Here is a 27,671-nt window from a genome sequence, read left to right as displayed (position 1 = left end):
TTGCCAAATGAACACTCAGCCAACTCCGTTGCAGTGCAATTCAATTCCATCCAAACCACCCAATAGACATAAATGACAGCAGAATAAATAAAATGGATGAAAACTCATCCCATTGTCAGGCTATGCCACCACTCAGGGTGCATTGGGGCAGGCTGGACCACGGTCCTCCTCCGCTCAGCATAGACTGGTTGGGGCTGAACATAGTGATCATCAGCAGGATATGGCAATCGCTCAACAGGCTGCCTCATCCTCTCATACTCAGGCCGTGGCATTCGCTCAAAGTTCTGAGGTCGCCTGCGATCAACCTCTTCGTAGTAGACAGCATCGCCACGACGTCGAGTTGTTCGCTCAACCACACGCTCACCATTCTCGAGTGAGCGGCGACGGCGATGGTGAGGACGGTCTGACCGGTGATGCTTGGAAGAATGCTCCCAGTCTTCATGATCACCGTACAGAACACCCTTGGGCCAGACCTTATGGGCTACAACAGCAGCGACGCCAATACCAGCTAGGAGGCCAGCTGTGGTCTTGAAGAGCCCATGGTGATGATGGTTGTCGCTGCGCTTGGAGCGACGAGATGGTGAGCGAGAGCTGGATCGAGACGAGAGTCTTGCTCGTGATTTAGAGCGCGATACCATGCGAGATGAAGGCCTCTCACGAGGTGCTTGTGATCGACCACGCGAGGGTGAAGGGGTACGGCTCCTAGACAGTGGCGATCGGATGGGAGAGGGGCTTGGCATTCTATCATGGACAGAACTGCGACGTTCGAAGGATCCAGAGCGAGGAGAGTTCTGCATGATGGGCCAAGACTTGCTAGTGCTAGTGCCGGTAGTGATCTGTATGCGTATGTATGTATGTATGTATGTATGTATGTCTCACTTAGTTGAAGTTTCAAAGTGTTATATATAAGTCTCGGTAAGGGAGGGCACAACTCCAGCGGTAAGATTTGTGCCCGATTGGGTTTTATTTGTTGTTATTTGGTGATCTGAAGCAAATTTTCTTTCTGTTGGACAAGGACCAGCGTTCTAACGTTGGAGAGTCAGAGTCAGAGTCAGTCCTCAGTCGCGCCAGATGAGGGGGTTCTGTAAGGATTGTACCTGAAGCAGGACCCACGACTCAACAAGAAACTAACTGGACTTTGTCTTCTATAAGCACTTGGAAGACTCTGGTATTTTTCACTGTAGTGTGCTTCTGGTGCTGGTGCTGATGCTTATAAAGACCTAACAGGGATGTCCTTGTTGAAGAGGACTGGGTAGGTTATGACGTACAAGAAGACGGAAACACGACGGGGCTATCACGATGAACGGAATTGACAATTGCTCTTGGGGGAATGAATGGAGATCATCCGAGGGAGACACTGTCGATTTATGAGTAAAATACCGTAACCCAGACCGATAAGTTACAGGTCAGTCAGTGGCTTAGGCGATATTGTCGATCTCTGAGGGATATACATGCAGGGAGATGATGATAGTGAATGAATGAAGAGACGAACTGATACGAGAGAATCAATCAGGTCCAGACCGAGAGTATAAGCCTTCTTGAGCAATACATCTTCCATCTGCCGTCCCCCTCAACGAGGCGAAGCAGGATTTGAGGATTTGATCCTATTAGTTCCCCCAAATACGATAGAGGAGTCTTTCTTCACTGCATCTGCATCTGCATCGTAAACACCCCCTGTTTATGCACACGACGTCACACTACAAGGGGTCCTCCCAATGCCGCGGATCCGACCACTCACTCACTCACTCACTCACTCACGCCTCTGTGACATTCATCCAGTCTTGTCATTTGCTGGCTGGTAATTGACTGGGCGATGCTCTATTCGTGAGACTGAGACTGAGCGGTAAAGTGCAGGTTTTTGATGAGCTGGCAATAATCTCTCTCGTCTTACTCCAGCATATTCATGTCTTGTCAATTTGCACTTTGGGTGAGATAGATGTCTTTGTGAGGCTGCGCTTGCAGGGCTAACATAAGACATTAACACGGGTTCCTACATAAGGCGTTCGACGTTTGAATGTGCAAGCGTCGCCCGGTTACTTTGTCTCTCCTATATTGTCAGATATAGAGCATGCTCTTAACTTTGTTCAATGTGCGGATTGCCATGCAATATCACGGCCAACTCTCACCTGAGACGAGTCGAATAAGTGAAGCATCTAGTGCATTGTTAGGTGTCAGCATCGAGATCGTTATTGGAGTCGGGCAAAAGCTTCCTGGTGCGTTTCAAATATCGATATGGACCACGTTAAGGACTCTGGTTGTATCAGCATCCACCTTATCGGTTGTAGGGCGTCTTCATATTGGATCTTTGATAGACACATCCTTGTCACCTGACTACAATCCCCTCATTCGAGAACCTGGATGTTTTGACTGTCTAAACATACACGTGGTGACCTCATTGGGAGACTTGAGACGAAGGTCCTGTTAATATTGGGCCTCGGTGAAGCAACGATAGGCATGAGCACCACATCAACGGGCATGATACATATGTTCTATCTGAGCTTAACACTTATGTTCTCACTATAGTGGGATGACTTCATTCCTCGATGTTCTTACATGAGGCTATTCAATGCATCCTGAGCCATTTGCGAGTTCTACACATGTACTTGAACGATATACGTTGTGTTCAACTTGACCATTTCAGATGTCGACCCAGTAAAGCCATAAACAGTCTCTAGTACCACAAGATCTATTGATTCAAGATACCCTCCATATACTATGGCTAAAGTCGGATCTTGCGGTTCGAAAGTCTATATTCGCCATACTTTTCATCAACGTGAGGACAAGGACTCATGAAACACCTTATCAAACCGGATGGAAGGAATCAAAATTACGATTTTCTCTTGCCAAACGCACAAGAAACAGTGAGTCAGTACCAGGTTAATCTTCTTCTAGGTTGTCGATACGAAAGGCTCTACTCAGACCTTGTACAAATCGCATGTCAACCATGAGACAGTGAACAACAGTATCGCTTCTTACTAGGGACCATTTATAAGGTGGCATATTATGAGTTTATCTCTATTTCATACAGGGTCACTATCTGGTGTAGGTTTGTGTTGTGGTGCCTACGTGGAGTGTGGGCATGAAGCTGTAACCACCACGAATGTTGTGGCAGTCCATCCACAACCCATCCATCAGATCGATCTTTCACTTTATCACTGTAATTATGTAGCCACTAAATGCTCCTTGATAAAAGGTTCGACATGACGGTTGACTTTAAGTTTCCCTTGTCACGACACAAGATTTTTCTTCGCATATGCTCAAGTAAACTTTTGTCTCTCCCCATCATGTTGACGCTTTCAGCGTCATCGTCGAGTTTCGTTGAGGGGCAGGTCAGTCCACAACATTACATATGGTGACCTTATATTCCAATGCGCATCTCTTTCCATGTCCTTCTCTTGTATCAGACCAGCTCGGTCTCACTCTGCTGTTCGCAACGGAGGCTCAGCCCGGGAGATTGGCGAGACAATGGTCTTACCACCACGCAACGATATCAACAGAACCCATGATATTGAAGCGTTTGTCATTCTCAGAACCTCATGGTACGCAATCCAGCACGGCCTATACATACATAAAACCGATTACTGTCAATTCAATCTCAATATTGTTACTGTTTGAGTTACTGTGATCACTGTCAGCCTAAAGGTATCAGTTGACTTGAGCGGCATTAAAGCCAGAGTGGATGGTCTTGCAAGCACCACCAGGTTTGATGATATACCTCCATGTATACATCTCCTAAGGTGAGCCTGAACATTAATCAGGTCATGGGCCATCCTGCTCGTAGATACGTTTATTTCTCAAGTGTTCTCACAGACAGAAGAATATCCTGAAGTCTGACGGTGCCACTCATTGCAGCATCGGTCAAAAACAACAAATCCTAAAATCCCAGCAATGCACAATACTCCAGATGATCTCCAAAATGTTTCTTTCTTGGTAAACACTCAGCCAAAAAGGCCTCTGTTCTCCTATTTTCCGGCTGGTGCCTGTCTTGTTGCCAGGTGTTGAAGCGGGAGTCCTCCCATGAAAGTCCATGACACAAGTCGTCATAGCCTAGCAAGTAACAGATCCACATAAATTCCACGGACGAATCGTTCTCTGTCTTTTTTTGTTTTTGTATCTGGAGTATATATAAGATGATACTTGTTAAAATTTCGAACTTTCCAGGCCTCAACACAGCCAGCATCAACCTTGGGTACGCCACTTGGCTTACTCTGAGGCATAATGAGCAGAGAAGTGCCAATTCAAAGCTGGAGAGAGTTTTTAGACGAATGCAGAAGGCAAACAGGCAACGAAACGCTATAGCATGAGTTGCAGGGACTGTGAGAGCATGGGCTTGTGAAGTGGTAGCGCTGGCTACGGAAGTTCTAGGCTTGAACATGTAGTTTGAGGGAACAAACCCAACGAAACGAGCGGCAGTTTGTCCAATCGGTAAGCCTTACGGTGGGAGGCCTTGAAATGGACATCAATACTGCGAGTCGTGTACTGCATACACCTCGTGCACATGAAACTGACACATGAGATAACAAAGGGGAAATCCGCATCCGCCGCAGCCCTGGCCACGGCCGCAACCACAGCTGAGCCCTGTTCAATGTGGTTCAGCTCAGCTCAGCCCAGCTCAGCCAGTCCCCGACTCCGCTCAAGGATTGACTGCACGAGCGAGGCTCGAGCGAACATGAGCCCCGCAAACAAAGCGAAGTAAATTCTAACGCCGCCACAGAACACCGTGGACACGGAGGCGTAATTTTCAACGAAAGATCATATGAGATCAGATCACTCCTATGAGCCAAAACAGAGCAGAAACATACTTGGATGGTATACGGATAATAAAGCAAGGCAAAGCGAGACAAGCCAATGCGAGGGAGGGGAAAGAATTGGCCCGGGTCATGGTGTCAGTCTCCCCGTCTGGACTAAACGCCGGCTGAACGTGCCGCGCGTAAAGTGCTTGCATGGACCGATTGGAGGCCAATGGCTGCTATTGATGGGCCCTCTTGCTCTTTCTCCCTCTCCCTCTTGTTTGTTTTAGATCCCTGACGCCTTACTCGAACCAGGACCCCTCGGATCTTGTCTTTTCCACCCCTCTATTCCCCTTGTTTGGTGTCTCTCATGATCTCATCTCTTTCAAAGGAAACAAATAACAAGCAAAGATGTTGACTGAAGCTGCTTTTGGACGCTCCTCCTCATATTGGTTGATGATGTCGGTGCGTCTAATTTGGTGCACTTGTGCTTAGGCTATAAGGAAACAAAATACACAACTAGCCTCCACATTTTGTTCACCTGCCCCCTCCTTCTTAAACAGAACGTGAGCGTGAAACTCTCTTGCGAAATCCAGAATTGAGCGGCATCATGAGGGCCAAAGTTCGGGTTGGTAGTTGGTCCGTCCGAATGGTTCAAACCCCCAGAGATACAGGGATGTCCTATCACCGTCACCTACCCTGTGGTTTCAACAGGCGTGCCAACGACAGTCTTTCATCATGAGCATTCGAACTGAGACCACCGTATTATTTTGAACCCGTACAACCGTTATACCTCGTCAGTTTTCTTGTCTGATGAATTACTTGTATATAGACACTGTTGTGTATTGTGTGGCACGCAGTGGTGAGGTAAGTCCTGGAAAGTCGAGTCTCTTGCCCAAAGTTTCAGGTCAGCCTCGATCATGGTAGGGATACCAATAAAGACAGTAGAGATGAACACCACCGTGCCCCTTATGCGATGATGATGCCACCATCTGGCTAGGTTGTACCGAAACTCAACGTCGACACAGAGGGTATCGGCCATGCATACTATGTATAGGTGCCCAATTGATGAAAGGCGCAACAACTCCTATGAAACGGTCGCGTAGTGCCATCGACGAATTGAGGCCGAGCTCTCGCCCAAACTATGATATGTCGTGGCATGGCCTGGACTGCTCCGAAAGTCCAATAATGAGCAACTTGGAGTAAAGATCACCGTCCGGCTTCACCATACGCCACGGCCAAAGTGACGTTGCCGGCGCCGGCTTACCCTTTGTTCCAGAGATATCAATTGATCATCACCCGAGGGCTGAGAAGAACAACGCCAAGATGGTGAGGAGAAAGCATGTGTCGTAGCCGAACAAGAGTCATGTTGAACCAACAAGAGGTCAAAGTTAATCAATAGCGAAGCAGGGGATGGCAGACCCCTGGCCACCTCATCTCTACAAAAGCCCTCGTCGAAGTTGTACGTAGACCGGACTGTAGGCCGTACATACGTATCCGTACAGTAGGACAGCAATTAGTGATGGGGGATGTATGTAAGCGTGGGATTTCCACCGGGTCTGGGCATCCCTGCATCATAAATTCCTCACGCTTGAATCAAATAATTAGAACCGTACGTGTTGAGGGGCAGAGGGGCGTGGAGTGATAAGGAGAACGTCGCAACAACAGGCTTTGAGCAACCAAGTGAGTGGCTTGCTAATGAAGGCAAATCTGTAATAAGTTAGTGGATACGATTCGTCTCTCCACGCCGAACGCAAAAGTTGCACTGCGGAGCATGATGCTGGAGTGGCCTTTGCTCATGGCGAACCAGGGCCAACTGAGACCTTGTTATTGTGGATTGTGAGCCACCTGATTCATGGATAGAGCTGCAGAGCATCATCTTTCGTCAGGATGTTGACTTTATAGCTCCATGTAGGGGATGTATCGGAAGCCTTCAGTGCCGCCTTGTCTGTTGATTCACAGCAAGTACTCTATATCTTGACCAGTATTTGCCGAGCCGACCTCGGGGTTGCGCTGTAAGATGTGCTCTTGCACATAATAATGCTGTTGCCAACCGTCTCATTATCATCATCTACCAATATAACGGATCATCGCCGATGTGGTAGGTTGTGATAAAGATGGCGGGACCAGACCAGCCAGACTACCAGACCACAAGCGTCTAGCTGATGACTCTCATTGAGGCCCGGTGGTTGGTTGTGGTGGTAGGCGAGAATTAAGCACATATCACCAAGCCTAGGGTGCGCATGAAGCTGTATTCCTGAAGTTAGAGAGACACCAAGCCAATGAGAGCCCAGGGCGAGACTGACACTACCAGCCAGACACGACGAAACGACCCGTCTTTGCGTGATCTCGAAAAATTCGATGACAAGGCACTGGCGAGGTACGATGCTGGGGTGTATTAACATTGCGTATTCAATCTTGGCCTCGTTTGCATTCACGGATCACCGACCGCTACGTGTGTGACCCGCGGGTGTTATCAATTATCGGGGGCCGACAAGTTGGAATGCCGTATTCGCGACCATGGTGTGATTCAATGCTGTAGATGTGTGGACGCATGTCCGGGGCGAATTCCGTAGCCGTAGTCGGACGGATTCATATGCCTAAACAAGTGCTGCGGTTTGAGGCATCTTGTCTCTGAAAATCCTTGGGAGTAGGGGTGTCACACAGCGTTGCCATTCATTTCGAATTCGCAGGGATAGGCAAGCTTTTCGATAATAGAAGTGCCAAGATGGCGCCTGGGCCGGCGCTGTCGAGCTAGGGATTCGTAGTTTCAAAAACGTCTCCTACAAAAAGAAAGGCAGTCTTGGTTGGCGCTGGACTATGAGTAACAACAGACAAGACGGCGCCCCAATTTGATGCTTGACGGTGAGTAGGCGGCCGTGCGGGAATACCTAGGTTGATCGAGTTCAGAAGCTAAAAAGACGCGGAGGCTGTTGGAGACTCTCAGAGTCAGCCAACAGTGAAGATCGGCCATGATTGGGCGGCAGATGTGTAAGTGTGATTATTTGGCACAGCCCTTTGTCTTCTGTCTCGGAGCATGATCCTTTGTGTTGGTTAGATCACCCTGTACAGCTCAGCGGAAGGGCCGCATGGCAAGCCTTGAATGCACATATCGATTGCCTCGTCAAGTGCATCGTTAATGATGGCGGAGCACATGAGTCTTTGGCGTATATCAAAATGTGCCTGTCTCCGAAAGATGCTGGGCAGGCTCATCAACTCAAGTTTGGTTACGTTTGTGAAGGACCATGCACTCTTCAACCCCACACCTCCAACACCAGGAGCAAGACTGGAACCGAACATATGTCGTCAGGGCCTTTGGCCAACACAATGCAGTGTTGAGGGCGGGTACAGCGGAGGATGCAGCAGCGGCTCAGCCCAAAGTGGCATAATGTCGACACCGGGGAACGAGAACCACAGTTGTGTTTTTCAGTCAAGCTTCAGCGAAAACAGAGTCAAGTAATATCACAGTGCAGAGTAACAAAATAAAATGGGCTAAGCCCAAGCCAGTTCATGACTCCACTGTATTTGCGATGGTTGGTTGGCAGCGTGTCTGCGTTTTGTGTGTTTGCCTCAGACGCTGCAAGCTCTCCAAATGTCGATATGGTCAAAGCGCCTGTTTGGGTTCTATCTTCAAAATCGATTTGAGCCTGAAAGTAATTCTTTCTTGTGGCTCAGTGATATAGGGACGTATGTGTGTACGGATGACGATTGAATCGGTTCTTCGCATCGTGGCTGCTGATGCAAGTACACACATCACATGGAGGTAGGTATCAACTGTACTGCACAGTAGCATCTTGAGCTGAGAAAGGATGAGACCGGAACTGGGTATCGTCTCCAACACCATTTGTAATGCCTCCAGTACAGGCCATGGTGGGCATGAGATGGTCATGGTGGGTCTTTTTTGATAGCGTTGAGGGGATGAGAATGGCGGCTGACAGGTGCACAAGTGACAAGCGACAGGACCTCTCAGTCAAGAAACAGCTGCTGGCTACAGCCCGTACTAGAGGTAGGGATCCAATGGTGGTGACTGGTGAGGTTAGGCGGAAGCCAATGACACATGTGGGAAAGCGCCGGTGTCTTGGTTTTCGATGCTTCCTTCCCTGCCAAGGGGTGCGTTGATCAGGACCCAAAAGTCGAGGTACAGTAGGTAGGTACCTTGCAATGGTGTATTTACAACTGATGATTTGGGGAACTCCGAGGGTTTTCTTTCTTTTTCTTAACAACTCAGAAAGGCATCGACCAGAGTAATATCATTGCTTAGTTTTCCCAACATAACAGTAAATACTTATTGATGACTGTCAGACAATAAAATGCAATGCAAATGGTGCCGGTTTATTCTTGAATCCCGAGGGCCGTCAAGAATTACAATTGCAGAGGCTCTGACCAATCATAGCACTGTCAGGCTGAAAGAGGTACCGTTCCTCCCACTTTCCATTTTCAGGGAAGGTAGTAATCAGTCTGCTTTCCTTCCTCATCAAGCTTATCCATCGGCCATCCATGAAGTGAAGTGATTGCCGATCCTTAGGTAGGTAGGTATTTTACCTTGCTTAGCAGTGTTGACGCATGCTGAAAAGTCCAATACCAACACGAGAGATACATCGCAGGCATCGTTCCTTCTTGCACTGAATGCTAAAAATGTTGATGCTGCCTCACATTCTTGGGGTGCATTGTGTATCAAATTCTGATACAGCCTTTATAAGTGATCGACCAAAATTTTCTCTATCGATATCCATCCTAACTCCCTTCTCTGATAGTTGCTTGGCTTGGCGGTCCCGTGTCTTCTTCCCCCTAGGAAGTTTAAAGACAATGGGGCAACTGCTACTGCATACGAGTGAGTAAGGTAAGGTAAGTACCTACCTCACTATCTAGGCCCTAGGTACCATGTAGGTATGTGCCTGCCTGCCTCCTGCCGACAGAAGATGGACAAACTTGGTAAGATGATCCTTGGAAGGGGTTTGTTCCATGCTCAAATTCATCGTCCTCCAACTAAATCATCTTACATTTGAATCTGACATACATCCGCTTAGTTCTCTGCCTGTCACTGTCTCATGATGTATGTATCCATTACATGTATTGATTCACTCCTTCAAACATTCAACCAATCATCCTTGCGCCAAAGTCCCTACTGCTCCTTTGCGCCAAAGTGAGAAAATTGGAAAGGCAAGGGTAATCTCCAAGGGTAGTTTCCCTGTCATAAGTGACTCACTATGGTTGGCTGGCTTCTGTACCATACTGATTCGTTCATTTTCTAGATTGATTATCCGCATGTACTCCGTACCTACTCAAGTGGTCATCACAGCACCCACTTCACCATCCTCTTCGTGAGCTTTGCACCCACGTACATACGAGAAAAGTAGGCTGCGGCGGCATGGTTTTGCTCTTCATACGAGGCGACCGCAGGCACGCGTCAGGATACAACCAACTTTATGTACCAAGCCCACATGCGTACGTACTCGATTCCGCCAGCTATTGCTGATCAGGTAAGCCTGTCTCGCTACAAATGATTTATGCGTTACAGGTTCGTATGCACTGCACTCTTGCCCGAGCTGCCGGAGATAGCCTCTCGAGCTTTCCGCTGCTAAGAAAAAAGTAAAGAGAGACGAGACAAGTCATTCATTCCCTTGCCACTGGCGCTCTTATTGGCAATGTGTGCAAGGGAACTTCCTCTACTGCGCGTAAGTGGCCTGGGCTTGCATATATTCACGACTGGGAAGGACCGGTACCTGAGGTCGAGAATACGATGATGAACGCCATCATAGTGTTGACGAATGAGCTGCATGATGATCCATTGTCAGCCTGGCCGATGTCATATCAAAAGATTCCTTTTGAAGTCATCAATGGATTTTGCATTCTTTTGACTGGCAAGTTATAAGACAACATCAAAAGAGTCTTGGCCACAACATAAGCAGAAAAATCCTCGGCTCTGTCACGAATTACACAATAAGGCTACTTACGTCCATATGCATGTACCCGGTACGCAGCAATCAATCAAGCTGGCTACTGAATCGTCTTCCTGCCTCCTTGTACGAAATTAGAGACGCCAGTCTTGATTCTCGCAACCCGCTACCAAGGTTTGTCCATGTCTCCTTGGCGCCTGTTGGGCACGCCAGTTGTTTTTGGCCAAGCAAGGTTGCAGCCAACGGAATGCAGTGACAGGCTTGTGCACAATTGACTTACTTCCTAACGGCAATAAGCCTCATGCACCACAGGGCCTGGACGAAGACTTTTTCTTCATCTGTGTACATTCTGCATTTATTAGCTCTCAGTGAAATCAGGCGCCCTTCAATGGGAAGGACGATCTGAGACCAGAATACGTCTTTGCTTGCAACAAGTTGACAAGGGCTCTGTCAGAGGGCATCAAACCGACTCCGGACCATGTGTCGATTATTAGTGCTACAAGTTAACTCAACTACTTGGCGTGCGGACGTGCCGGTATTGTCTTGGGCTGACTGACACAGCTCGAGGTCTGCGAGATGCAGATTCGGTGCCGTCAACAATTAACTGGTCACTTCTGGGTTGCCCCGGTTGAGTTTTTGGATCATCATCCCTAGTCTCTCTTTGTTGGAAGTGTGATGACAGGCTGGGCTCCCTAGGCTCCGTTCATGGCGCTGTCCAGCACCTCCTCAGGGCGAGGGGGAAATACCCGCAACGGCAGGGATTCCCACCGTTCAATGCCAGGTTATCGGATGGGACCAGACGGTGGCTTCTAACTACGTGCTACTACGTACCTCATTCAATGGTCGATAAGACGGATTCAATATCCTTGTTCCACTTGGAAAGAATTTCAGTCTAGTACTGTAGAAAACGACTCGGCGCCAGACCAAGGATCCGGGAGACCTAATATCTGCCGAAGGGACGCTGGCTCAGCAGGCCCACCAACTGCGTCCGTATACAATACAGAGTATTACGAGCGCTACACCACCAAAGAATGAGTGCAGCCATAATCCCAATATGCTCATTGTAGTGTCTCAGAAAGTCATGAGGACTCGGGGGTGAAGCAAAATGCTCATATCTAAAGCACGGTGCTGGCGCTCGCATGCTGAGTGACAAAGACGCAGAAAATTACTTTAGCCGTTAATAGTTCGACGAGCGGCACAGATTTGCGGCGCCTCTCAGCGAATGGGTGTTGATTCCATTTGGAAGGGAATGGACTTGTCCCTTGTTGTGGGGGTACATGACAGCTATGTTTGATTCCTTGCTCCTGCTATTGCCCTCGGGCTTGAAAGCAGTGACCATTTTTGTTCCTTTCTCAGGCATGCCGTGCCGGAAGTTCTGGTGCATTTATTCTCCTGAACCATGACTGGACTTGTCTAGCAATCTAACGATGGTTGCCGCCTCAATATATTAAAAACACGGCTAGCCGACCCCAAACCAACCAAAGCCAAAGCTGATCACTGCACGGCACAACCTGCACAGCATAACACAACAGGGCAATGAATGAGAACGGAGCGGTATCATCAACAATGAATAGGGCAGGAAACCTGGTGATTATTTACACGCGGCCTTCATTCACGCAATCACGTTCCTGAAAAGGTCAAGCAGGGAATAGAAGTGGAGTAAGCGCCGTGGCATGGCTCCTCATGGCTCCTCATGGGTTCAAGCTCATGATTGACGGACAACTCATGAGGCAAGCAGCATTTCAAAGATGGAGTTGCACCACTGTTGCGGGTTGGGTAAGTACAAATAAGTGAAGGTTCCGACACACCATCTGTTTAGATGGCTCAAGACTTGTTGGACAAGCGAGCATGCAACACAATGAATACCTAATTAAAAGGGAAATGCTGAGTTGAACTCAGGTTGATACATATGACCGTCCATAACACAAATTATTACAGTACATAGAACAGCAGCACTGTAACTTACTGTATCCGTACAGGGCCGATGGATGATAGGCTTTGTACCAGTCCTAAACCGACGTGTGCCCAATGAACTTTCATTGATGATTCGAGAGACACTCCACAATGGTTGTGCTTGTCGAAACCTCCATCCTTTCATATCAAGGATCTCGCATACGGATACAAGCCCCAGGCTTCGTGGATGGGCTGAGAGGAATCCAACCTGTGCATAGAGGTGTGCATGTCAATCCCTCAAGGCCTCCAGGGACGACGGACTCATCTGCCGCCTTTTTTTTATTATTATTATTATATTCCTCCTGGCTGAGCAGGTGTCGTTACGAGTCTCACTCTCATCATATCCATTTACATTCAATACCCATCTCAATATCAAAACCAATACCGCAAGTATCCCTTGAGTAAGGTCCCGCCGCCGCTTACAAGGCCTCCGTCAGGCCCGCCCACAGCTATGAGCACGGCACCGACCGGGCGACCCCTTGGGCGTTCCAGGGGCGACTTTGAACGAATTTGATGCTCCATTAACAATTGAGCTGGGGGCTTAGAATGCAGTTGATGAATGGTAGGTTCCAGCACCCAGGACTCCGCTATCTAGCGGGCTTGTATCCAATAGAGCTTGGAGAGGAGTGGAGGAAGCTTGGGAGTTTTAGCGGCGAGTGAGGGGCGTGTGGTTTTGGGCTATGGGGGCGTGTGATAGCCGTAATAATGGATAGGAGCTAACACAAGGCAAAGCACCTCACCTCACGGAAGCCGGGGTTGTCGCTGGTTGCGGTGTCAGCTGGAGAGCGCCACGATGGCCCTGGTCTAGTCCGAAGTAGCAGGTCTAGCAGAGGCTCGCGACATGGCCGACACAGGATTGTCATGTCGGTGGTACCGGGCTTTGTATGGGTTTGTCTGAGAACTAACAAGTATAGCCATACATGCCCGGCTAGTACCACAGGACACGGAGCGCAACCTGGCCTAGGGACGGCCGGGCGGGTGTGCGTGTGCAATGTCTTGTCTGAGTCTGAGGTCTGAGAACATGAATGAATGAGTAAGTGAGTAAGTGAGTGAAAGAATGAATGAAATAGTGTGAATGACCGAAAGAGTACCTACATACATACAAATGTACACTTACTCTCGGCCAACGGAACGGCAGCACATGACCCCATTAAGTCTGAGTCTGAGTCTGAGTCTGAGTCTGATCCAGGGCTTCCATCACTTTCAAGGATGGTACTTCTAAACCTTAGTCTGTTCAGTGGTGAGATCATGTACTTTAATGGGGCTATCAGTGGAAAAGCAGGGGGCTCCACTTCACTGGGACTGCCCTGGGCTGGCTGGGTCTGGGTACCTAGGTCTGAACTGGGGACGGACACCCCTACTTTCTACTCCCTACGCTAGGTACTGTAGGTACTCTACGCTAAATGCGCTATACTATACTGGGCTGCGTCTAGGAGAGAGAACCACACTTGGTTGACGAACGACGAGACTACCAAGTCTAATCCAAGTGAATGGAAGTCAACTACCTTACAGGACTGTCTGTACATACACGCACACAACCACCAGCCATGGACTGACTGAGCCCATTCCGTTGTTGCTTCTTTTTCTTCTTTCCTTTTCTTGTTTCTGTTCCTGTTCCTATTTCCTCTCTCTTCTACCTATTCCTTCCTGGCTACCTACCTTACCAAAATATCCAAACTTCCTAACCTGGGAGTCCTCCAAGACCATACTCAACCTCCATCTTCAAAGCGAATACAACTACTCTCCAGCCGCAGCGAGCTTATACTAGCTATCTTTCTAGTAGCTTTGTCCTCACTGTCCGATCTCACAAACGAACAATCACTCTGTTATCCAGGAAACGAACGATCTCCGCCGAATTTCTTCGCTTTGAGCCGCTACTGCGAGTACACTGCCAGCCTGTGCCAGTCGAACATGGCACTGGTCCTCCAAGAGTATCTATAGACCACATTTTTCTCGACACACTCATTCGCCGATTTTATCTCCAAGCTCTCAATATAAAACGAATGAAGGCTTTGGCGGCGGGGTAAACTCAATTGTTCTTTTGCCGGCACAATAAGTCAACACGCAGTGACGCAGTGGGGCTTACTTTGAGAGTGAAGCTTTCACGAAATACCCAACCCGAATTAACATCGAATTTGGCGATTGCGCCTGTTGCCTCGCCCAACAGCAAGCAGGCGAAACACATAGGCCTCTATGTCGGCTGGTATATTGCTTGGGACCTTGAACTTTCCTCCCTCACCTCCACACGGCTCAGGCAGCCGGGAACCTAGCTTTCCTTCAAATATACAACTGCCAAAGCTGCACTCTCGATTCAACAACACTCTGGTATCGCGAAACGGGCTTAGGACTCCCCCGACTGACGAAATGAGCACTGTCTTTCAGCCCCAGCTGGCCTCATGGGAGAATCATGCTATTCACAACTATCCCGCTGCAATGCCTCAGGCTGCCCGACCTGCAGCTCCTCTAACCGATGCGAGAGCATCTCAATACTACAGATATCCCACCCAGCAACAAGATCAACAGCAACAGCAACAGCAGCAGCAACAATCGCAACAAACCACATATAACCATTACTACCAGCATGACCCTTCGACGCAACCTGCACAACCTCAGCTTAATTTACATTCGACTTCCCAAGTCTCTCAACACCGAAATGGATCAATCTCAGCAGAGTCGCAGGCCCTGGTACAGACCGTCAGGCCTTCAACGCCTGCATCGACTGTGTCAGGGGGCAACGACGAATCCGAGTCGCTTGTCTACCATAGCCTGCAAATCCCCAAGTGCATCAGCCCCTCAGGTGGAAACCTCACCGATTTCGCTGCTCAGGTATGCGATCTCAAACACATGTGGAATCCTCAAAATGCTAATAGGAATAGATGACTTGCTTGTTCTGGTTCGAATCGATTGAGGAACTCAAGCAGGCCGAATCCATCCGTGTCAGAGACCCCAATGCCCTCATCCCTCGGTTACCGTCTCTCGCCAATCCCCACGACCAATTTCGGAAGTGGGTGTACACCGTTTTGTCGACGACACAGGTGACACAAAATGTCATCCTGTTGGCATTGCTATTCATCTACCGGTTGAAGATGTCAACCCCTCAAATCAAGGGCCGTGCCGGCAGTGAATATCGATTGTTGACTGTGGCCCTCATGCTCGGGAACAAATGTAAGTGATGAGTTAATACGGGTGTCAGACATGAACTGACCTTGTCACAGTCTTGGATGATAACACCTACACGAACAAGACCTGGGCCGAAGTGTCAACCTTCCATGTGCAGGAGATCCATGTCATGGAGGTGGAGTTCCTGAGCAACATGCGATACAACTTGGTTGCTACAAAGGAACAATGGGAGGGCTGGTTGGACAAGCTTTCTTGCTTCCACGAGTACTACGAGCGAGCTGTGCGATTGCCAGCATCCCCGATTCATATTCCTTCGCCAACAAACAAGTCTCATCACTCGCCTGTCGCTTCACCGACGGCTATGATGCAGCCCACCGCCAATCTCCCTACTCCGGCTGTTACAACGACCAACTACTCACCTACCTCGAGTCATTCCCAAACCTGGTCTGCATACCACTCGAACACCGTCTCTCCATTGGCTACCAAGCCCAGCCTGCAGTTCCCTGTCTCACGGAAGCGAAGTCCCGAGGAAGATATTATGGAACACCCCGCGAAGCGACTTGTTCCCCCTGGACGAGCTCCAGCTGCCGCGATGGTCCAAGCTGCCAATCCACGATCCAATGGAGTCGTTGAGCCGGCGAGGCTACCTGTTCCCCATCTCACTGTCGTGACCGGACAACCCCAGCTCCAGCCTCAGATTCAGCCTACACTGACACCCTTCAACAACGGCAATGTCAATATCAACGGGTATCCTCAACCTACGCAGCAGGTTGCCCCGCCTGTTCACGTCTCACTCCCTCCATTGCAGACCGGTATGCGTGCCATGTCAACAGTCTATCCATCAGGCCCCGCCGCTATGGTGCAGAAGCAATCGCTTCCCACAACAACGGGTGTCACCATGGCGCAAGCTGGCTTTCCTACTCAGGCACCTGTTAACTTCGGTACGCCAAACAAGCAACACAGTCCTGGACGTCTGGGGCCCTTCAACTCATCGCCTCTAACTGAGACATACGGTCAAGCATCGGCTGTTCACACTCCTATGGTGCACACTCCCATTTCCAACTCGCCGAGTGTCTTCCTGCAACAGCGACCTAGTCCGTACAAACCTGTGCGCCATGTTAATACGCTCTTGTGCCCCCCACCTTCGGCCTCACTGGATCAATATCATCTCGCTGTGCCTATTCCCCCAACACAGATGCACTATCAGCCACTGGGACGACGAAATGACCTGCGAACTGGCATTGTCCCAGAATTTATGGTTTATAACCGCAGTCACCCACAGAACCTCCCCCCTCACGGACTCGCTCAGGGACACTACCCGTCTTAGGGATGGCAGGGTTACCCTGCGATCGTTCATGAATCTCACCGCACCACACAACGTAAGCCTCAGCTCTGAGGCCATTTCAACCCGGCATCTGAAGTATGTTTCGCACTTTTTTCACGGATCATTGCATCCTTGTTTTTATGACGTTAGATTTTTGGGGTCGAATTTGCATCACAGCATCGCATGGCATAGGCGTTTGGAAGGAAAGAAATAGGCCAGGGTTCAATAGTCTCCCGGATAGGACTACATAAGGAAACGGATCAGGACATCAGGGCTTTCGGTCGCATTTGGCTTGGAGTTTGGCTTGTTTTTTTAGCGATGAATGCTGCGAGGCCATATAGGTTGGCAATGAAGCATGTTTCACGTGCATCGGGCTTCTTCACGGAAAGCTCATCAAATCGCAGCGTTCATCCAACATCAGATTTCTCTGCATGACGTCGGCGTCAACATCGCCTGTATATAGACGGACGCGCAGGATGTCAGTTATGACTCTTAGAGTAGATCACAATCAACAGAGGGTTCTGCCAAAAGCGCCAACCCCGTGCTCATACACCACAGTCTGCTATACATTACGGGCGCTTTACTCAGGACGATGCTTCTGGTTTTGTGTGTGTGTTTCGAACCTACCTGTTCGTCGGTGGCATTATGGTTAGACAATACGTGCGCTTATAAGTTCCTCATGTGGCTCAACGGCACAGGGCTATGATGGTGCCCGAGTGTGGCTTTACTCGCTGGCACTTAAGCAGTTATTTGTAGCTCCTGTCATGGCATACAATTTACACTTTGACTTTTCTGAGGTAGGTTTGAACACATGTTAATGGGTTAAGCAGCAGTCAATTATAACGTTAACTTCATGAACATAAACTCTCTGGTGATTGAGTCTCGTCCCTATATCTGACTACACCGTATAACCTAATTTTATGCCGCCTTGGGTTCGGGTCTAGAATACGTAGTGTTTGCTCTAGGGTACCAAGGGGAGCAAAGAAAACACAGGACTTTGACCTTGAGCAATAAAAATATTTAGGTCTTTCAACAAGTTTATTTTAATACCCTATATCAAGGTCTAGTGTTTTCTTGCTCTTCAAGGGGTACCTTACACACTAAACAGAAATAGTGATAATTTCAGAAACCTTAACTTCCGTAGAATTATAAAAGGCTTTTCCAGGAAGCGGCATAGAGTATTGCTGAAAACTTTTTTTTTTTTTTTTTTTTTTTTTTTTTTGAAAGGACTTAAGTTGGTGATGAGACCAAGGTCATATATATTTATCGCCTCTGCCTTTGAAATTATAGGTCTTGACTACCTTATGGAACAGGGATATATCGCCAGCAAACAGGGCACAATGCGTTCCCTACAGCAACGCCAAGAAACGGACCAATCATATAACACACCAGCCACTTTTTGAACGCCTCTACTTCCCCACCTCTGCCACTTTCCCACAACAACGGCACAGCAACGAGATCCTCCGCTCGCTCCACTCTGTCTCTTCTGACCTTCACTCATCTCTTTCGCCTGAGCCTAAAGCGCAGCAGAGGCATGCAACACATTCGCTTCGATCCCTCGAATTAAACCACCGCAGTCGTCGCGTCGCATCGCATCTGTTTCGTTCTTGTTGTTTTAGATCCGACCCGTTTTCTTGTCTCTGTTCTCGTTTTCAGATTTGGTTCTTTAGCCGCTAGGTTGAAGAAAGGGGGCGCCGACGAGCCATCGGTCAAGGTCGAGACATTTGCTATCCGACCGAGCGAAACACTCCCCCTTTTACGCAGTAAAGGGTTGTGATTGCATTCCGATCGAAGTTTGGACCCCTTGTAGTTGGGGATATCTCTTAATATTCGCCCTCGAGCCTCGAGGACGATTGAAAGGGTTGGGTCAACGACTGATTATCGCGCCGAGGGGTTTCGACGACACCGATACGACGATATAAACGATCTTCTCTACGACAATCGCTCTGCCACTCGTTATCGCGATATTCGATTCACCGTTCCCCGCACTCTCGCTCACTTTTGGATCTACGTAACTCCTGCAACAACAAGCGAGCAGTGATCTCTACTCGCCCATCATGTCTGGCTTTGGCGACTTCACCTGGATCTGTGAGACGGCACCTCTGCCACTATGCGCATCCGTTGGACCTACACTCCAAGCTACCGGCCGTACCGGTATTCAGCCCGAATGCTATGCACGCAATATCGAGCTTGCCAACACCATCATTTTCGAAGGCGCTGCGTCGGTGATGCACATTGTTGCGCTCATTATGACCGTCATTATGATTCTCCACGTTCGTAGCAAGTTCACCGCTGTTGGCCGCAAGGAGATTCTCAGCTTCTTCTACCTTTATATGCTCCTCACTGCCATGTCTCTCATTATCGACGCTGGTGTTGCACCTCCGGGAAGCGACCCGTATCCGTACTTCGTCAGTGTGCAGAATGGACTTAGCAGTGCAGTTATCACATGTCTCCTGATCAATGGCTTTGTTGGATTCCAGTTGTATGAAGACGGAACACCTCTGTCAGTATGGATGATGCGCATCTGCTCTCTGGCTGCTTTCGCCATCAGCTTCCTCGTTTCTCTGGCGACTTTCAAGAGCTGGGCTGGACTTGGACCCACCAACACTGTTGGACTGTTCGTCGTTCTCTATCTTTTGAATGCTGTCCAGCTTTTCGTGTACGTGGCCATGCAAATTCTGCTCGTGACTAGGACGCTGCATGACCGATGGCCTCTCGGCGATATTGCGTTTGGCATCTTCTTTTTTGTGGCTGGTCAGGTCCTTCTCTACGCTTTCAGCTCAAAGATTTGTGTCGCTATCAGCCATTATCTCGACGGACTGTTCCTCGCCACAGTCTGCAATTTGCTGGGCGTAATGATGGTGTACAAGGTGAGTCAAATATAACTCCGAAACTCTGCGGTTAGTTACTAACATTTTAACAGTACTGGGATTCAATCACCAAGGAAGATCTTGAATTTTCAGTCGGCTCAAGGATGAACAACTGGGAGGTCAAGGAGCTTCTGCCAGAGGAAGACCGAAGGGCGACTGTCTTTTCGGAGGATCCCTATGCTCAGTCCAGCTCCTATGATCTGCCTTACTCGCCAAGCGCGGCACGATACTCGGCCAAGTACTAAACGCTCTGACCACCAGAACAGCTTTGACGCCATTAACGAGACTTCATTTCCTTCTATTTTGATACAGCGCGTGGCGTGCAGTTCATGGCGCTCTTGTAGAGCAACACGAAACATTGGGCTATTTTGCTTTTAGAATCTTTACATTGCGCGGCGTTTTAATGGACTGTATAGGAGTGACCAGCCTGGATGGGCACAGCTGGAATAACGAAAAAACCGACGGGCAAACGGACGGCCTAGGGGGAAGCAAGAGATGCTTGTTAATTAGGGGAACCTTGATGACCCGGATGGACAACGGCATATAGTTTGTTGCGAGTTTTGCATATAATCATATAGGTAGTTTATATATTAATGAAACTATACTTGCAACGCTTGCCATTTGATAGAGTTTTTGATTGCATCGTGATTCTTGGACTACAAAGATTGTTAGTATGATCTGATCTGATAGTCGGCCAGATAGGCTTATGATACATCGACTTAAGCTGAGCGATCCGTGGTATTATACCGAGTTGGGATTGGTGAGAATGAAGTCTCGTGTCGGTAAGAAACTTTCGGGTTGATATTCGTAGTAGCTTGGCAGAGCATCCATCCATGTTAGTGGAGAGGTCATGTCACTGGACGAATGGATAACCCATTCCCCACCTCCCATCTCGGCCGTCTCCGAAGCCTATTGGCGATGATAATGAAAACCAGGTTATATCCAGGAACTAACTAACATAGGTCGAAGATGTGCATATTCGTACATAATAAACGATTAGTACATACTGTGAAGGATGAGATCACAACCAACTAAGAAACATGTGCCGCACGCGGGACAGGCAAAAATATGGATATGCGATATCGACAAGGAAGTACAACGTAGTATGCATGAATACACAGGAAGATTAAGTTTAGTTGATACTCCCCGTCTAAGTAGGTACATACCTAGGAGCTAGGTAGGTATTTCTTAACAAGCACTATCGTGTCAGCATGGGACCCGGCGCCACAGGATCAAGGGGGCGTGGAGACGATATACCACAGTGCCGCATCCATTGGACAGTGCCAGCTGGCGTTGCTGGCTTTTATCTTGAGACTTGTCGTGACAAAGCATTGTGCTGCGAGAACTCTCGATGGATTTGAGTGAGGGTGAAGGGGGCCGGGACGGAATTGGAGGGAGCCAAATCGCACGTAATGTAGCCAACCAACCACGACAACTAAGCTAAGGAAACACGACCAGGGCAGCTGCTCGTATATAAGTCCATTCCCTTTGTTATACGTAGAGCTATAGGTATTCCTAGTATGCTGGGCTACCGCTACCAAGTTGGTCGCACTGGAGGGGAATAAGGAAGCGCACAGCCGAACATTATTACCGTCTCCATATATCCGTTTCGGGCTCGAGACTATGTGTAATTTGGTGCCGTGGTATGGACTTAAGATAACTGATTAGTACCAAGGTATAACCTGCGGGTAAATAACAACGACAGGGTCGCGTATGCGTGTTGCTTAGAACGGAGTCTTGTTGAGCTCATGAATCTCATCAATCTCGGGTCTTCTCAGGGGGAACCACAAAAAAAAACTCTTCGATAGATGTTCTGAACGTTGATGATGAGGCTGACTTGTGATTTCGACTTTCTCTCCTTCCTCGTTCGCTTTAATGCTGGATTCACCGCGTATAGTTTCCTGGCACGTGATAAGGCACTAGAGCGAAAGAGGCACCGGAAGCAGGGGGTGGCCTGTCGAGTTTTACGTTTTACTCGCTTCGTGCATGGTTCGGTACCGGACGCTGGGTACCTTTTTATAATGGAGAAGTGAAAGCAGAACCAACAGGTGGAGATTGAATCAATATGCCTAGGACTTATGTAGCAGCGTAATGTAATTGATCAGGCGATGTACATACCTAGGTAGGTATGTAGCATATGACAGACACGTGCTTGATTGGACATGGGGAATTTCCTCGATACCTTAGCACCTAGGTTGGCAAGAAAACGAGAGATATATCGTCACGTACTTAGGTAGTTACTATGACACTTGGTTTCTCAAGTGATGAGGTAGCTTCAACTGCTGTCGAAACTCAATTCTTATTCCTTAGCCTCTAGGCACTGTCTCGGGACAAGCTACAGAGTACAGACTACTAAGATACCAGTCCAGCCTCTATGAGTGGTCGATCGGTGCAAGGGTCCACGAAGATCTAGCGGAAACAAAGCGCGCGAAAGTAGCTGAGACGGGAAATAAGCTAGCAAAGAGGAAAGGAAAGAAGGCGATTATCCTACAGACTTACCTTAGTAGGGAGAAGAAAAGATACTTGTAGTACTTTTCCTCGTAGGTAGTTTGGTGCACGTACCTGGCCGCACAACTACCTGATGTGACGTGAGGTTTGATTTGACACACATGTGCTTTTACGTTGAGTACGGATCCATACATATACCTCCCAACCTCACGTTGGCAGGTACCTACTAGTTACTAACTCGGCCTACTACTACCAGTAGAGCTAATAGCTTTCTGCAATCTGCATTCACACCTTATTCGTGCTCTCCTCTCATTCGCCCCATTGCGATGGTTTCGGTTGGCTGTTTGCTAGTACATACATCCATCCCTCCTAGGTGCCAGCCAGCCCAGGCCATGGAAGTACACTACCTAGGCCCGGTAGGTGAGGTGAGATAGCTCATAGGTACTGTAGCACTTCCCTTTCCAGTCAGTCAGTCAGTCAGTCTGTCGAGCAAAGTACATAATAATATTAAACTTACCTAACCTTACCTTCACCTAAACTCTCTTTCCTTTCCCTCCTCTTCTGCCTAATTATACTATTCCTTATTCATTTTCATCCTACAGTCAGCCTTTCCCTTTATCACTCTACGGTCCTCCACTCCTCCCACTCACTGACTTGACTGGATTGACGACTATCTACTACCTACTATCTACATACCCTCCTTCCCACGTCAGACACTGACACTTACCTTACCCGATTTTCCTTTACAGTACTTTCCTGCTTGGAGGTGAGCGTCTGAGCTTACTATTATTCGCGAATACTCTTTTTATACTTAATCTACCTTATCCGGCGTCCTCCTTGTCTTTGCGCACATTATTCTCGCCCCCCAATCCCCCAATCGTGGCCTATCTATCTCCCAGAGAAAAACTTTATCGTTCATACCACGCCCATTCCCAGGCGCATCGCGTACCACAAACTGTGCAACACAGCTGCACCTCCCCTTTACCCCAAGAAACACCCTGAAACTATTCGATCGCGTCCTTCTATCATCCCCCATTACGTCCTTCCTTCTCAGTGAGGTTGTACCTTTCTGCAGGGGATAGGGAGTGGCCCGCGTTGCGAAACCGTGGGCTCATTTGCGCGACAGCGATCTAATTCCGATTGCAGTTCCGACTCAGCTGGGGGTCCTGAATGGCATTTGAGAGGAAGCCAGCTCCTGTAGCCAAAACCCGCTTCTTTTTCGACAGGCCCATGCCCATTGACAGCGGCCGCGAGAAAAAAAGAAAACAATTCGGCCACTAACGAGCTTTGGATGACAAGGGGATTTGTCACTTTCATGCTTCATCATTCATGCTAGGCCAGCTCCCTCCCTATTGAAACCCACCACTATCATCCTTCCTTAGATCGATACACGCTGGTCGCGACACGCCTCGCTCCATCAGAGTTTCGAGATTTAAATGTATAATTTTTTTAATCTCACGCGCTTTCCGCCAACTCATTTCTTTTTTTCAGCCTATTACCTCAGCTCAACTTTTGGGGTGAATTAGTCCGATTACAACCCGCTTTCAGCACGCGCCCCACGACTCTATTTCAGCCTCTGGGCAAGCGGATCAGAGCCACTGATTTACAAATTCCTGCGACCATCTGCACAACACCTAGGTAGTGAAACGCGTTCGCCCGTCTGCGGCCTGCTCATTTCCTTAAGCCAGACGCCGTCACGTGTAACCCAGTAGCGAGTTCATGCATCCAATCATCAAAGCTTCTACTGCTCATACTTCATCTCGACTGATATTGGTCCTACCTTGAAGTCTTCTTGTTGTTGCAGATCCGTGATAAGCAGTTGCTTGAACCATTGGGCCCACGATGGCCACAGGGGAAGATGTCTGGGACTCTCTCCCAGAGGGGGAGCAAAAGTCTGTGTGGGACGAGACAGAACGCAATTTCTGGGTTAATCTTCGCAGCAAGAAGGATGCAGAAAACAAAAAGATCGAGAAGGATTTCCAGCTCTCAATTAACGAAGTCAGGTTGAAACTCAGTGACCTCACAGGACAGCGAAGTCAACTGAAAGAATCTCAATCCCGACTGGCCAGGGAACTCGCTAAAGTCGAGGCTGAACTGGCACGCACCACGGATGAGTGTGAGGAAAAGGCCAGCCGACTTGAGCGCATTGAACAGGACTACCGCGCGTCACGCCAGAAGAGAACAGAAACGCTCCATGATATTTGGTTCAAAATGCGTCGATTCTTTAGACAAAAAAGAGGAGAGGATCCTGATGCCCCAGACCATCTCGGACCAGAATCAGAAGGCATTGTCCTTCCCGAAATGTTGCCAGAGATATCCTCGGGCTTTAATGGAACGACCCCACGAGTAGAGCCTACTAATGGAACTGCAGTGGTAGCGGAGAGACCTGAAGAAGAAGAAGACGACGACGACGGGGATCGTATGGAAGGCGTCGAGCACCACGATAATGGGGGAGCCGAGAGTCTCGTTGATATTGTTGATGCTGATGGCAATGTGATTGGACCCGTGGAGCAAATAGAGCCTTGGAACCAATGGGTCGAGGGTATTCAAGAATTGGAGATACGAAGACCCGTCAAGATCCGCCGAGGACGACGATTCAACACTACACATCTTGCAGGCATTTACGAGCGAACTGAGGCGAAGGGGGTCAAATGGCTCTCTTGTATGATTCAAGCGACAGGGGCGATACAGGCCAAGAGATGCCTGTCTTGTGATAAGAACCAAGGCGCCTTTGACGACTGCATCATTGTCGGCGGGGATCTCTTTCAGAAGTGTGGCAACTGTGAATGGAATCGCCAAGGATGCCATGGTTCCTCAGGAGACACAATTGACCTACTGGCATCGAGGGAGAGGGCACAACGGAAGAAGCAGCTAGTGGATGGAGCCCAAGAGACTTCTGCAGACCGATCCTCAGAAACAGTACATCAAACCGTCGAAGTTCAGCAGAGGTCTGAGCAAATAAGTCAACCAGAACCTCAGCGAGTCGATGAACAGATTTCTGTGCCCTACCGGCCCTCTTCACCAAAGCCCGCTCCACAATACCCTGAGCTACCGTCTGAGAGACAAGCGGATAGACAAATTGAAAGACAGCCTGAGCGAGAATACGAACGGCAACCCGAAAAACAGCCTGAGCGACCAATTGAGCCTCAACCTGCGCTACAGACCGAGCGTCAAGCAGCATGGACCACGGCATCACAGCCAGAACGGCGCCCTGAACACCAACCCGGGAAAGTCCCAGATCGACCTAATGAGCGGTTCCATGATGTGATCGCTGCGAGAGCCCCAGAACGGACTGTCGAGGTAGCACCGATCCAAATCGCTGAACGTCCTCGTGAAATGTCCCACAGACCAGCCTTTGGCCCCCCCCCAGGACCCCCAAGCCGGCCGACAACAGCTTCCAGGTCGGATTATGCCCCGGAACGAATGATTGACCCCGTGGACTCGCCCTTACCGACGCCAATATATCCTCAACCTAGGCCCCTGGAGACGCCACGTTCTGTGCTTCCCTCAGGTGTTCTGCGCCGCAGTCCTCATGAAATCCTCCATCCATCAACAGAGCTCGATGGCCCTGCTAGAGACTATCGCGGTTCTGATTCAGCTCACATATCACGAGAACCTGAGCAAATACACACTCCACATGAGTATCGCGTAGCTGCTGGTTTTACGCCGGCCAATGTGAGAAGTCGACCTCCATCCAGCGATCGAGGAAGACCAACTCCACCATCTCTATCCCTGGATCCTTCATCGCAGCCACCTGAATCCCCTCCTGCCCAACCACTGGAAGAGATTACCCGAGAGAACATGGTCCTCAAGAATGACGGAAATGTTTACACCTATCCTGAATGCGTCGCCGGGGTGCCATTGGTCAAGATTAATGAGGAACACCCCTATTGGGAGGCCAACTGGCCCAACGTCAAGACACTCATTGAACCACAGCTCGCTCGATGGCGTGAGAAACACCAGGCTGCCATTGAAGCAGGCCCTAAGCAGGATAAAGGTGGTTCTTCAAAATATCAAATTGGCAGACAGGTCAACCGCGGTATTAAGATTCTCGAATTTCACGAAAACGGCCCAATCAGTCCCTATCAGTTGTTGGGTAAAAGATACATCCAGGCCGGTAAAGGCGGCATAACGTCATACGACACACTATTCCGCCTTTCAGAGACAATATCGGAGCTTGAAAAGTTTAATCTTGACATATCGCCAGTTGACTGGATGCGACAGCGACTTCACGAATTAATTCAAACGCAGGGTCACAACTTCAACCTGCCACGGACAATTCACGATTTTTATCATGACTCCAAGCTCACCACTCTTCGGTATAAGCATGGATTCAAGAACATTGGACGTCCTTCGGGAGCCATGAAGGCGCGCTTGAGTCACGGCAGCCCTAGCAATACACCCAAACCTCTCCAAAAGCGGAAATCTATGCACTCTGTTCCTACTACGCCCCGGGAGGATTCATTCATCCACCACTCTCCTCTTCCTAGCCAAGCACCACCAAGCTACCCAGCGCCAGCACCAGCACCAGCGCTGGTCCCCGCCCCTGGTCCCCAGCCAGCATTCAGCACCCATCTCAACAAGAAGCCGAAATACATGCCGCCTACACATGGAAGCCCCGTACATGACGAATTTCACTTCGATGCTTGGTCCGACACAGATTCATGCAGTGGAGGTAGCATTACTAAATACGATTGGCGGCTTGCTGTAGTCAAGACTCGGTTGTTTACCAGTCATATTAATGTCACGCAGTATTGGACTTGGGTTGGTCAGATACAATGTTTCCAACACCAAGTACTCAAAGACGTGAAACCTGCGAAATGGGGCTTATTTAGGGACGAGATTGATTTCCACGTCAACCTCGCAGAGATTGAGGAGATGGAGTGGAGTATCGAGGCGCTTCGCGTTCATATCATTATGAAAAAGGACGCCGGCGAGCTTGCTGCGGATGGCAAGCCTCGAGGCGATGTCATGGCGTCCTTCCCAAGAGCACGTACAATGCGCCGTTTCTTGTTCTTCTGTAGAGAAAGGGGCATGAAAATGGCAAAGAGGGCGCCGTAAGTGTCACCCCTGAGAACAATTGTGACAAAGTTGGAAACTGACCTGGATAATAGTGAGCAACTCAATAGCATGTGGGATTCCATGGTTTCTGAACAATTGCCCGGCCGAGGCGATTCTAATCAGCAGTTGGTGGAATAAATTTTGTCGACGGCAAGCGACCGTCTGAGGGACCGTGTTTCCCTTTTAATCACGACCTGACTTGTTTCAATTTCCTATTGTTCCTAGTATTTTTCTTTACTCATAGAGGATATCACTTCGCACCAAGCCA

The 27,671-nt window shown here is 48.9% G+C and overlaps 4 protein-coding genes across 4 annotated transcripts; 3 read left to right on the top strand and 1 right to left on the bottom strand.

Annotated features, from left to right (window-relative positions):
* Positions 1-104: 104 nt before the first annotated feature.
* On the bottom strand, positions 105-797 carry FSUBG_6762 (uncharacterized protein; the record flags this gene model as incomplete). Its single annotated transcript, XM_036684995.1, has 1 exon — positions 105-797. One exon carries the CDS (start codon positions 795-797, stop codon positions 105-107), a length of 693 nt encoding a protein of 230 aa, XP_036537724.1.
* Positions 798-14,944: 14,147 nt separating this feature from the next.
* Positions 14,945-17,027, top strand: FSUBG_6761 (meiotically up-regulated 80; the record flags this gene model as incomplete). The annotated part of the gene is made up of 3 exons (XM_036684994.1): positions 14,945-15,406; positions 15,457-15,745; positions 15,796-17,027. The coding sequence occupies 3 exons, from the start codon at positions 14,945-14,947 to the stop codon at positions 17,025-17,027; spliced, it is 1,983 nt and encodes a 660-aa protein (XP_036537723.1).
* Positions 17,028-19,081: 2,054 nt separating this feature from the next.
* FSUBG_6760 (chitin synthase export chaperone) lies at positions 19,082-20,139 on the top strand (the record flags this gene model as incomplete). The annotated part of the gene is made up of 2 exons (XM_036684993.1): positions 19,082-19,894; positions 19,948-20,139. 2 exons carry the CDS (start codon positions 19,082-19,084, stop codon positions 20,137-20,139), a joined length of 1,005 nt encoding a protein of 334 aa, XP_036537722.1.
* Positions 20,140-24,184: 4,045 nt separating this feature from the next.
* FSUBG_6759 (uncharacterized protein) lies at positions 24,185-27,403 on the top strand (the record flags this gene model as incomplete). The annotated part of the gene is made up of 1 exon (XM_036684991.1): positions 24,185-27,403. One exon carries the CDS (start codon positions 24,185-24,187, stop codon positions 27,401-27,403), a length of 3,219 nt encoding a protein of 1,072 aa, XP_036537721.1.
* Between the last annotated feature and the right edge of the window lie 268 nt (positions 27,404-27,671).

Source organism: Fusarium subglutinans, assembly GCF_013396075.1.
Source record: "Fusarium subglutinans strain NRRL 66333 chromosome Unknown NRRL66333_c0000075, whole genome shotgun sequence".
Classification (NCBI taxonomy): Eukaryota; Fungi; Ascomycota; class Sordariomycetes; order Hypocreales; family Nectriaceae; genus Fusarium; species Fusarium subglutinans.
Note: the sequence above shows the minus strand (reverse complement) of the source record. Positions and strands in the feature narration are given on the sequence as shown.